Source organism: Sebastes fasciatus, chromosome 15, assembly GCF_043250625.1.
Source record: "Sebastes fasciatus isolate fSebFas1 chromosome 15, fSebFas1.pri, whole genome shotgun sequence".
Lineage (NCBI taxonomy): Eukaryota > Metazoa > Chordata > Actinopteri > Perciformes > Sebastidae > Sebastes > Sebastes fasciatus.
Genome location: NC_133809.1, coordinates 22,634,849 through 22,648,080, shown reverse-complemented (window position 1 = coordinate 22,648,080; position 13,232 = coordinate 22,634,849). Strand labels below are relative to the sequence as shown.

Below are 13,232 nucleotides of genomic sequence, written 5' to 3'. Positions count from 1 at the left end.
ATAGTTAATCGGGATTAATCAGACATTAATCTCACATTGTTTTTATCTGTTCAAAATGTACCTTAAATGGAGATTTGTCAAGCATTCAATACTCTTATCAACATGGGAGTGGGCAAATATGCTGCTTTATGCAAATGTATGTACATATTTATTATTGGAAATCAATTAACAACACAAAACAATGACAAATATTATGACAGGTACTGCATTTAGCATAAAAATATGCTCAAATCATAACATGGCAAACTCGAGCCCAACAGGCAACAACAGCTGTCAGTGTGTCACTGTGCTGACTTGACTATGACTTGCCCCAAACTGCATGTGATTATCATAAAGTAGGCATGTCTGTAAAGGGGAGACTCGCGGGTACCCATAGAACCCATTTTTATTCACATATCTTGAGGTCAGAGGTCAAGGGACGTAGTGTAATTTTGGAGCGTTATCTCGCCTCTTTCTCGACAAGCTAGTATGACATGGTCGGTACCAATGGATTCCTTAGGTTTTCTAGTTTCATATGAGCTCTAGCTTTAAAACTGAGCCCGCTACAACCTAAAAATCACAAGTTGCGTTCATGCGTTAAAGAAATTAGTGGCGTTAAAACGAATTTGCGTTAACACATTAGAGAGTGAAAACGAAGAGGGTGAAAGGAGGTGCTGCTGCACAGACGGTATGCGAAAAATAAAATGTTTTTTGAACATTAAAGCATGTAAACATAGTAGAAACCCCAAATACAAGTATACAACTGAAAATTAGCATAATACGACCTCTTCAAGATAAAAAGAAAATGTCTGAGCTTGGTTGCACACTCTCTTCAGACACCTTAGTGGGCTACAAATCCTAATTTACATACATCATTTTAAGATCAATTGATTTCATCGATTGATTGATTATTTTCTGGCCTCTCTTTTAGAAAATCTGCATCTTCAGGCGGCAGTTCAGACCTCTGACAGTTCTCAGTGTTAATGAAGTTTAATTAGCCCCTCAGGCATTAATTATTATTAAAATAACTGAAAACAAAGAGTAGACTTGATTAGATTTACATGAAATTATAATCCATCTCTAGCTCTTTTGTCAAGTTTTTTGTGTCACAAAATATGGAGACACAATATCATTACACCTGTACTGCGAGGCACTGATGTCCATTATTAGTCCATTACGGCTGACACAGTTTACGCTTCAAATGAGTTTTACGAGAAACAAAAACATACAGGAGATGAGATTGATTATAAACAGTGTGGAAGAAAAATCCATTTCACACTCATTTGAAGCGAACTGATGTGTTCTCCTCTGCTGCGGCCACTTTGATCGTCTGACCTGCGGTGCACACGCTTATTTGAGACTGTAGCCATTAGGTGTGTGTGTGTAGCAGACCGGAGCAACACGTACAGTAATTAGAGGCCGAGGCCACCGAAGTTGACATGCGCACACGCACACAATCTCACACTTAATTATTTAATCATTACTGTTAAATCTTGCAGCCTGTGACCCTGCCTTCTGTTTCCATTTAATCATACTATTTTTCATTCTAATTCGGAGCGTCACAAAATCTTTAAAAATATTGAAACAGGTCATTGGGCACAATTTAATGAGGGCTCCTGTTGTCAGTGGAAAGACTTTCATTCTGTTCAGCTACGAACGTATTGTTTTAATGAGAGAACGATTTTGGTATGCGCTAAGAGTTTTTATTTATTCATTTTCTTTCTGTATATATCATTTATATATAATGTATTCTGGCATCATCGTTGTTTGTACATGCAATATGTTGTATTTTGTCTGGCATTACAAAGCTCCATCTAACATTTGAAATACTGCAGCAATGTTCACTTGGGTTTGGGGGCGGACTAAATCAAGTGTAGAATATGGAGCCTCTAACAAAGTTGTTTGGTGTTTAAATAGTTTGAAATCTCAGTAGCCATCAGGTAAGCTCATACAGATAAATAAATCCAGAGTGCAAAACGGAAACATTTCTTCTCATTGGCACAGTTATGGTTGGTTGACCTCTTGTTGGTTTATGGCCAAAGTGCGAGGAAACCTATTGTTTTTGTAAAGATTATTATTTTTCTGCTGCAGCATCACATTTTTGAGGGGCTTACGAATACTCACCAAAACTCACCAAAACTCACCAAAACTGGCTTCAGAACTGGCGAACATTGCATAGTGCAGTGATTGGGCTCTGGCGTGGCCAGCAGGCTCCATAGCGCCTCCAAACGCAAGCCAGAGTTGCAAAAAGTTCCCCTGATGTTCATGAAATTTGGCGAGTTCATTGTTCTCATCTATAAGAATATATCAAAATGTGATAAAGCTGACAGGAAGTCAGCTATTTTGGATTTAACCCATCCTAGTACTATGAGCAAAGGGCAGCAACTATACAGCACCCAGGGAGCAGTTTGGGGGTGTGGTGCCGTACTCAAGGATATCTTGGCAGCGCCCAGGAGACGAACTGACACCTCTCCAGCTACCAGTCCACATGGAATGAGCTACTGCCAGCCAAAAAGTCAGAACACTGAAAAAGGACGTTGGGTGCAGGGATTTATGCTCTCTCCTCATTGGAAACAATTGACAAAAGAAGCTGACGCTCAGAAACAAGACTCGGTCAAAACGATTATATGGCTGGACCATGTATGGTCAGCCTGTGAATTTGTGGCTAAACTGTTATACAAATAGTCAATGGTCATGTCTATAATGTTTAATCCAGCGCTACTTGTCTACCAGGTCCAGCGAGGACAGTAGGGAACGCGCCGATCCACTCAACTGGCGGGCTAAGTGGTGACGTACCCAATCATGAAATGCATCTGATTGGTCCCTGTTTTTTTGCTTGCCATTTCAAATAGGAAATTGCTGCTCATAAACTTTCTGTTACTCTGTCTAAACAATCCACCAAAATCTACTTCTGAAAACTTTTTAAGTGAGAAATAGGCTATGTCACTGCTGAATCTCGTGTAACTTCATCACTCAGTGACTTTTGAGTTTGTAGGGCTGGCCCTCTGTGGTCCAGCCAAATAAAAGCTGCACTTAGACAGAGCAGTGCTTTGGACAATTAATGTAACCATGGAAACATACTCAACATGCTTAGTAGGTATAATCTTCACAATGTTCACCATTGTAGTTTATCTAACATTTGCTAATCCGAACCGTTTTCAAATAAACATTTTCAAAACTTAATTTCAACCTTTCAACTCTTCATGAATGGCGAGACTGGTTTCACCTCGCAGACTGCATTGATCCTTTCACATCATACATACTTCACTGTCTGCTGAGCCTTGGGCCGAACCACTGTAACACTATGAGGAATTGTTTTGTGTTTCTATATACTCATAGAGACCTCCTTACATAATGGATTCAGCTGAGCCATTTATCCATACCACTGAATTTGGCTTCCTGCTGTACTGGCGACCATTTCTGCAATTTTTCATTTCATACTGCAGAAGATAAAACAAGCTTCTGTTTCTCTCTCTCTCTCTCTGTGTGTTTGCAGATAGCTTGTCGCCTCCCGTCAATGTGACCATCAAAGCGGTGAAAGCAACCTCTGCCGTGGTGACATGGGACATCCCCGAGGGAGACCCCGTTATTGGCTTTGCCATCACACAGCAGGTGAGCGGCGCACATACAGTACAGACACAACTCACACTGGATACATGTAAATGGACCAACAACAGGGAGGATAAAAAAAACACACTAACTGAATTAATCACCGGTTGTTTGCTGCCATGTGCGCTTCTCTTTACCACGTCGTTCCCTTGCTCAGAGTCGGTGTGCATTATGGGAATTATCACATGATGGTGGATCCTGTCGGACTGCCTGTCAGCTCTCAGACAACAGCAGGCACTGACGTGTGCAGGGGGAAAAGTGATATTATTTGCTGCAGTCGTGCTCACATTAACATACAGTACAAACTCAAACACACACACAGGCATTAATCGCATTACTTTACAAGCGTGACTCTATGGACACAAACACACACTCATTCGCAGTCGTTGGGAGTGATGTGATTGAGGAGGACAGCTGCAGGGTTGGTGTGGGTCACAGAGGTGCAGACGTGTGTGTGTGCAGAGGAAGTAGAGATGTGGGATGTTCTGCTGCAACACTAACATGCTTTTTGTCATGCTTATTCGCTTTCTTGCAGAGTAAATGCTGAGAGGATCGATGCTACTCTTGCATATGTCAGTTGAAAACATGAAGCTGCAGCCGATTGGCTTAACCTAGCATAAAGACCGAAAGTAGGGGGAAACAGCTAGGTGCTTTCAGTCTTTATGCTAAACTAAGCTTACCAACTCCTGGCTCCAGTTTCATATTTAACATACAGACATGAGAGTGTTATCAGTCTTCCCATCTGTCTCTCGGCAAAGAAAACAAAAAAAGAACAAAGCATATTTCCTAAAATGTTGAACTAGTGCTTTAACAATGAGGTGTTTGGCCTCGTCCTGCCCTACTGCATTGTGACTGGCTGTTTTCCATGGTCATTTGACTAGTACAAAAGAAAATCGCGATTGTTCTTAGTTGTTATGGTGACAACAGAACATACGTCAGTGGGGCTGTAAAGTGTTTTTTTAAGTTTTATTTTTTATTTTATTTTATTTATTTTTTATTTTTTTTTTATTTTATTTTTTTTTTATTTATTTTTTTATTTTATTTTTATTTTTTTTATTTTATTTTTTATTTTATTTTATTTTTTTATTTATTTTCCCCTCCATTTAGTTTTATCTATATTTCATTTTATTTTATTTTGTTATGAGGAAAGGAAAGAAAAAAAAAGAAAAAAACTCAACTGGCCGGGCATGGGTCATGCTGCCTCAACACCAACTGGAATGCCCATTCTACTCCTATCATATTTCTATGAGGACTTCTCTCTGACCTTATGGCCCTGCACCAAACATTTCTAAACATCATTTTTCCCCACAATGTCACACCAGAAGGCCTTTTGAGAAAGCCTCCAGTCGGCTAAATTGTCAGTCTTGTGTGAATCTAAAGCCTAACTATAACTGCCTACTTGCTGGTTGGTACCCTTTTTTTGTTTTTTCTCCACTGCTCCTCAGTGAGTCAATGTGGCCTACACCACTGTTGTAAGAGCATGATGACATAACACAAAACATCTGTCCTCCTGCTGTAAACAGTGTTTCACCATCCTCTCCCGTGTCGTGCTCCAACAGAAGAAAGACGTGCGCATGCTGCGATTCATCCAGGAAGTTAACACCACCACGCGCTCCTGTGCATTATGGGACTTGGAGGAAGAGACAGACTACATTGTGCATGTCCAGTCCATCAGCATGTCTGGGATGAGCCCTCTGAGCGAGCCGCTGCGCTTCCGAACGCCGAAGGAGGCCGAGACTCAGGCCTCTAAGAGTAAAGGTAAAACACACACACACACACCAACGCTGGCTCAGTCATCCAACATATCCACACTTAAAGAAAAAAAACTGCACACTTCCTCACTCTGTTTCTGTCCTTTTCAAGACAGCGAGTGCAAAGGGGACTTGGCCTTTTGACAATATCTTGACTGATTTTGTCTAAAGACCAATAAAAATCAATAGACACGCAAAGCGTGAAATGAAATTTCACAACTGAGTGCTCCTGAAGCTCGCCCCCGTTGACCACAATTGGGGAATAAAACTGCAGAGGGGGGTCCATACTTCACTGTGTATTGACGTGCCTCACCCTGCATGCACCCAGCACAACTGCACAGTAAACCAAAATGAGGAGAGGCATTCATCAGACAGAGAGGAGGCAGTCGGAGCTGTGAGGGGCGGCGAATCGATGTGCTTTTGGCTGAATCCCTGCTCCATCTATTCTTCCTCTCATTTACACTCACCTCTCATGTGAGCTATACTTCGATACCTCCCAGGGTGTGCAGCCAGAAAGAACTTCTGTTGTGAGCAGGGACATGTAGAATATAAATACAATCATTGCAGAGCACAGAAGACATGCTCCTCTCACCACCGAGGCCTTATTAGCACAGGTAGTGGTGTCTGTGTGTTGTTTCGGCAAGAGAAAGAAGTTACAGGAATCAATAACTGCACAGTTGTTTTTTCTTTCATATTTCATCCTTCAGTGTACATGCACATGCTCGGTACCTTGATGTTGCAGATGCGATTTGCTCTCCTGCTGTTTTTCAGCAGCAGTGAAGACAGAGCAGTGGCTCAGTGCACAGACATAAACAGCACAGTGTCTCGTAACGACAAACACACACTCAGGCGAACAAAGAGACACAGATATAGTTATATTGAGAGTGGTGATTAATTTTTTATGAGGGATAGTGGCAACAGGAAAATGATACACTCCTTAAAGGAACAGTGTGCAACATTTAGGGGATCTTTTGGAAGAAATGGAATATAATATTAATAAGTGCGTTTTCTTTAATGTATAATCACCTGAAAATAGGAATCATTGTGTTTTCATTACCTTAGAATGAGCCGTTTATATCAACATAGGGAGTGGTTCCCCTCTCCGCGGAGTCCGCCATGTTGCACCACAGTGTTTCTACAGTAGCCCAGAACGGACAAACCAAACTCTGTTAACTTTTCCTGCTTGGGTCGGAGTCCCGTCGTTGAAGGCTCTCTCTCTCTCTTGCTTCACCACAAAAATAGTGACGTTTATAAAGTAATTTGAGATAAACTGGAGGAGAGGGGATTCATGTGCACAGTAGATCAGTGCCGAGTCAAAGTGAAAACATTGTGAAAAAGATCAATTCACTCCTTCGTACATGCCCCTCAGCAAATAATTTTTTAGTTTGGTCCACTTAAATTGTGCACTGTGAAACAAACCAGACTAAATAGATAGCGAACCAAAAGTATCAATTTCACTCTGATTCGGAATAGCCAAACGGACTATGGCTTGTGAAAGCATCCTTAGATAGACCCAGTCTAGCTGCTTCCAGTCTTTATGCTAAGCTAGGTTAGCCGGCTGCTGGCAGTAGCTTCATATTTAACACAGTCTTACGGCAGTTTGTGAAACGGTCACAAAACTTTATCTATTTGATTTGTGTACATAGACGTGAATTTCCTTTTTTTTTCATGACGCTAAGCACAACTTTCAACAATGTATTTTTCATGCGTTTTTGTGTGCAAATGTCCAGCAATACGTGATTTCAATTCCCGCTTTAGTCTTTTCAAAAATAAAACTACTTAGTTAGGTTTAAGGAAAAGGTCACACTTTGGTAAGTGGTGTAACTTAAGCACGGAAGTTATGTGACAAATAAATCAACGTTGACTTCTGTTTTCACACAGGACATGAACGCCGGTCTCCTGGGTGAAAGTCCTGTGTTTTTTGACCTGCCCATCCACCCCGACCTCCTCCGATCGCCACTCTTTATACTTCCCGGTTCACAATTTCGATTACATATGAATTGATTTTGTGCTGACCATCACGAAAGTAGTGTCAAAATCAACGCATTTCCCAAAATGTTGAATTATTCCTTTAAAATGAGCAGCTCATCGCTGCGTCCAAGAGGGTTTTTTAAAATGAGGTTGTTGAGGCTGTTAGAGGAAACAGCACTCTGCCTCAGTTCACTCATCCATTTCCCAAAAAATTTAAGATTTCCACATATTGGCAGGCTCTGCGCACACACACACACACACACACACACACACACACACACACAGCGAGTGAAAGTCCCTCTCCGCCGCAAAGCAAAAGAGATTTCCCCGCTCCTCCACACATCTCCCACCATGCACACGTTTCACAAAGCACGTATCCGCAGAGAGCAGCTCTGTGATTCATCATCCTTCACTCGTACAACAACAACTCCGCAGTTTAGCTCCACACATCCCTCTCTGTCTCATTTTGCACCGCCCGCTCAAGGATGTCTGTTTAATTAACTTAGCGACGTTGGAACAATGAAACCTTTTGATGGCAGATGAGCAGATGTTCTTCAAGTCGACGTTTTGTAATTCGGTGGAAAATCGAGCGTCGTTAGAATTCAGGATCCGCAACAAAAGCGTCAAAACGAATGTTCATTTTCCATAAGAGCGAGGCAGTGATTTGTTTAAATCCACCAGGATATGTTGGGCTTTTATACTGAAGGGCTTTATTTTGCATGATTTGCCCATTTTTTCCCAACTAGGTGGACACATACCATTACCTACTTATCATTCTGCAAATCTATGACAACAAAAGTGTTTAATGGTTATTGAAAAGGCACAAAATGAGTCAAAAAGAGAAAACTAGAGTTGGTCTTTTGCTGCAGATAATTGGTAGAGAGTGTGGGAGAGAGAGTCCCTCAGTACAGATGTTAGCCCATTGTCCCGATATGACAGGCGAACGTCTCCAGAAGAAAAGGGAGCTTTTCACCATCCTCGCTCGACTGCTCAGCCCTTCTGTTCTGCCGTATCATGCTGATCTCAGTGGAAATAGCAGAAGGATGAGCCTGAAATGCAGGATTATTCCATGTTTCATCTAATTTCCTCTTTCACAATGGGTCTAAGCTTCAGGAGATCAAAGGAAGCGAGAGAGATGAGGGTGCAAAAACAGCACAACCTGTCGCAAAACAGGAAGAACAGACGATGCATCAGAGAAAGAGAAGGGGGGGAACAGATAGTGGAAGAAGTCACGGAGGATGCAGTGGTACAGGGAAATAAGAAATCCTGTCAGTGAGTGACAGACAAACACAAATGATGTGTGTTTTACACAGATGTCCACTCTCTCTGGACAAGTTACTCGAACCAGACCAACGTATCGTGATACAACAGTTCGTATGATATCTAACAAAAAGTTATTCCTCATTTTTTTGTGCGTTTTCCTATGGATGTCCAGCAACACGTGACACAAGTGTCAATTTTCGATCTAGTCTTTTCAAAATATACTTCTGTCTTCACAGGAAACAACTTGGTTATGTTTAGGCAACAAAACTACTTAGTTAGGTTTAGGAAAAGATCGTGGTTTGGGTTAAAATAACTCCGGAAGTGGCGTAACTTAAGTACGGAAGCTACGTGACAAATAAACTTCTGGTTTCAACACCAGTCTCCTGGGTGAAAGTCTGATGTTTTTTTACCAACGCAACCCACCCTGAGCTCCACCATGGCGTTTTGTCACTCTTTATACTTCCTGGTTCACAATTACGTGGATTACATACCAATATAGTGCATTATTTTCGTAGGTATAGTCACGAACGTTGTACGAGATCAGCCTGACTCAACACCCAAACGAGGGGGGGGAAGAGTACTGCAAACAAGGCTCATTGGTCCCCTCAGATCATTCTCTCTCTGGCCCACAGAGAAACTCTGAAAAACAAGGATGGAGCAAAAGTTTCTACTTTCTTCTGTCACGTAGGAGCTTCATATGTATGTCGGAACAGGGCTGCAGCAAAATACTGTGAGATATCTCCCCAGACAGCATCCCCTCAGCTCTGCTACATCCCATAGGATGAACAAAACTACTTCTGGGTTTTCTTTTGTGGCCACTGAAGAACAAGCAGCCACATAAAAGACAAAGGAAGAATCCTATATGGCTTTGGCACCTTAAAGGAATAGCTCAACATTTTGGGAAATACACTTATTCACTTTTATTAGTGAGATGATAGGGTGGATATCGATCTCTGTGTGTTAAGCCTACTCAGCATAAAGACGGGAAAGCACTAGCTGAGTCAAAGTTAGCTGTGCTAAGTTTGGAAATAACTGAAAGGATTAGTTCGTATTTTTTGATATGGGGTTGTAGGTATACTCCCGCGTTCTGCGAGGTAAAATTACTGCTTTTCTCAATATAGTCTGGTAGCTTTGAAGAGAGCGATATAACTGCTTCAATTCCCCGTTGGAAAGGGCTGTCTGACGGCGAGGTAAAGCGGCTGTGGACGGGAGCAGCAGAAAAACATATTTTCAGGTCACGTGGGAACATTTTTTTAGAAGGACTAATAGCATTTTGACGCTAAAACATATTTACTTTGACCAACATTTTTATGTTTGAACTTGAATACATAAGGAACACCACTGAGAAGCTATAGAATGATAGAAAAACCTAAAAAAAACAACAAAAAAAACATAATGGACCCGCCCATTAATTGAACTTTAAAGCTGTTAATTCATAAAACCTTGTCTGGCAGATGGCCAGCGTGCATTAGAGGTGTTACAGCTGACCAGTTAGCCCCAGCAAGGCCGGCTGGCAACAGTGTCAGGCGAATTGGGCTGCTGTTCTTTGATTAGTTAATACTGGCCAACAGAGGCCAATCGATCAGCAGAATTGCTTGTTGCTAAAATCCACTGGAGCGTGGGGTTCCTGCCACACTGGGCCCTCCAAAATGTCACATACTGCATCTAATAAAAGGACAGCAGCGCTCTCTACGCTGCGGTAAACTTTAGATCAAGCCCCTGATTTCCACAACGCTCAGCAGTGCAAGAAAAAGTCACTACGTGCTGTTGCTTTGTTCGATAGAAACCCGCAGACGTCTCCTGCTGCAAACGGCGTGAAAACACGCGCTTCTCTCTCCTTGATATTCCTCCTGATGGTCATACGACTTCAAAGACTATGATGGGATTTAATTGGGGCTGGTGAGAATTGATCCTGAGAGCTGTGATTAACTCTTTTCATTGCGTTATCTCTCTCCGCCGCGCTCTAGTACGAAGGATCCCCCAGTGGCCTGGATGAAGCCTCAGCTATTCTCTTCATGTTCCACCCCTCTGTGATCTTTTGACTCCATCGGGCGCTCTCAGAGCCAGTCCTATTAGTGAGCACACAAAATACATCTCTATAGCTGCTCGCGCATGCGTGTGTCTGGCTGTGTTTACGCCGTTCCAGTTGCCAGCGTCAGTCTTTTGAAAATCAACACTTATTTTCCTGCTGCAGCCCAAAATGTGCTTCAGCTCCCTGCCATTTACTCTGCCGCACCTGTAATTTAACATATAATGGCGACAGGTGAAGACTAGCTGCCAGTATCCCTTACGGATGTAGTGTCCAGACTGAGATCTGAACGGGTACGTTCACAGAACATTCAGGGAATAGCAGCTGTGACACCAAGTTCAACATCTCAAGAGTAAGAAAGTAGGTCTTGAATTGCAACTGTCTCAAATAAAAGAGTACATCAATGAAAGCCCAAATGGATTAAATGACTGAGCAGCAGAGTTCAATTGGGTCTGCTCTTGCTCTACATGTGCGCTGAGAACTTGGAAAGCAAAGACAGAGAGAGACAAACGTTATCCTCTCAGGAACAGCAAAAAAAGGATGACTTTAAGCCGTATTAGTGGGAGTAAGGTGCCCTAATGATGGGGTGGGAAACGAACAGAAGTGAACTCTCCATTCTCTCCACATTGACTGGTAATACTACAAAAGAAGCAAAGGCAATAACTGAAAATGATCAAGGGGTTAAAGAATCAAATTATAACAATAAGCAAGTTGTAAGAGTATAGTTCCTACAAATATTGAACATACAATCAAAGTTAAAGAAGCGCGCTGTTTGCAGATATCCCGGCCAAGACATGAGACAGTATGGTTTTGTGATCAGATATGAATAGCCGGTGCAGCGGACAAAGTTGATGATCTAATAAAAATATGACTATGAAGTAGTTTGTAAGCCTGTTTATGAAACAGTTTATAGCGGTGATAGCGTATAATTCAAGATAGTAATGTCCCAGTTAATAACTGTATGCAGACTGCAGTTTAGTCCCCTAAAGGGACTGTACAAAAGTTATTGGAGAGTGGAGGAGGCTTGAATCTTATATTTCTTCCCCTACATTATTAATACTTTCTTTGGACACCCCCATTGACTTAGAAAAAAATACAACACCCTTCCCCAACATCTCAAAGTACAGTACGGAGTCGCTACTGACTCATTTCACCATTACGGAATTCAGAGCTTTTCTATTGCCTCCACGCAGCTCCCAATGTGGCGGTAGCTGAGCCGACAGATTGCAGCTGACGGTGCTAACAATGCAATCAATGGCAACAGTGCCGACAGAGCTAACAGTGTTAACTTGGGTGGGAACCAGAGGATGGGCACTACGCTTCCGTGACGACGTTGTTGGGTCAGAACGGCGTTATCAGCTGTAACCTCCGTCTGAGCGCAGTGCAGAGCGGCAGCCATGAGATGGCCAGTGTGGGCACCACAGAGAGACTCACAGGCACTCACACAACGTAACAAAGCACAGAAATGCTTGGATTACAAAACACAGAGAGGAGGAGAGACTTCGTTCTCTGCTCAGGTAGACAGGTATTACTCCAACAGTGGCGGAGCCAGACGTTATGAACATTCGGGGCTAAGCCCAAACCTACAGTAGGGAGGTCCGGGGGCATGCTCCCTCTGGGAGACATTTCCCCCATCTAAGGCAGCTATATATGCACTATTTTTCAAGCCATTTGAGATAATAGAATACCTAAAATCTGTAGATCATTTGGGAAAAACATGATAGTTGCCAAGGAAAAAAAAACCTGTAGAGCATATCCTATTTTGTATCTAATTTTTCCCCAACGGTCTTCATCGTTCTGAAACCATAACAGAACAAATGTTGAGGATGACTAATTTTCACTCCTGAAAAAAAAGCCCCAAAAAAGAGGCAAAAATTGTCTGATGTTACAGTTTTAAGTTACATAACATAGGAAGGGTAGGGAGTTGGCGTAAACAGCATTAGTAATCATGAAGCCTATTTTTGTTACACTCTTCTTGAGTAGAGTTCACAGAATAAATGTTTGGCTGACAAACACATTTGAATCAAAATGCTGTAATAATCTGGGCTGCTGTCCAGTCAGAGAGACTGAGGGGGAAACGACACAAAGTTGAAGGTATATTAAAAACCTAAAATATTCAGAGCTTTGGAGAAAACATTCGAGGCTGGAGCCCCAGAGGCAAAATGCAAATAATTGTTTGCTGCTATATTAATGCTCTGAATTTCATACTTAGCAGCTTTAATTTCTAAAAGAAGTAACACATTAAGATGATTATCATCACATTTAAACCATAATATATTCATGAAAATAATCATTTTTACAATAGCTACAAATGTGTCCATTAGAAGTGGAATTAGCAATTGTCAAACTGCTTATGTTGAAGTGCATCTTTACAACCCTCTCTGCACTCTGAAGCCATTATTTTTGTTAAATTGGTCTTGAAATGGAAGGCTAAAATAAAATGTAAATTTCTGATGGAAAAAAAGTTAAAGCATGCAGCACAGCTCTCTCAAAAGTCAGACTGCTACTTCAGCAAAAAGAACAACTACGTAACCCTAACTTCCCCTTTTTTCTGAGCCCCCTCCTTCGATAATGTACAGTACAGTTTCCTTAATTACCGTAAGAGGAAGAAATGGATGTCAGAAGTTGAT

The 13,232-nt window shown here is 41.8% G+C and overlaps 1 protein-coding gene across 3 annotated transcripts in view; it reads left to right on the top strand.

Moving 5' to 3' along the window:
• fndc5a (fibronectin type III domain containing 5a) overlaps window positions 1-13,232 on the top strand; it is a 37,549-nt gene that overhangs the window by 20,897 nt on the left and 3,420 nt on the right. For all 3 annotated transcript variants that reach the window (XR_012597331.1, XM_074661138.1, XM_074661137.1), the window contains exons 2-3: window positions 3,476-3,591; window positions 5,148-5,346. Coding sequence is in view for 2 of the 3 variants with exons in the window: in XM_074661138.1 (XP_074517239.1) it covers window positions 3,476-3,591; window positions 5,148-5,346 (315 nt within the window). In the remaining variant the exon portion in view is untranslated. The remainder of the gene's footprint in view (window positions 1-3,475; window positions 3,592-5,147; window positions 5,347-13,232) is intronic.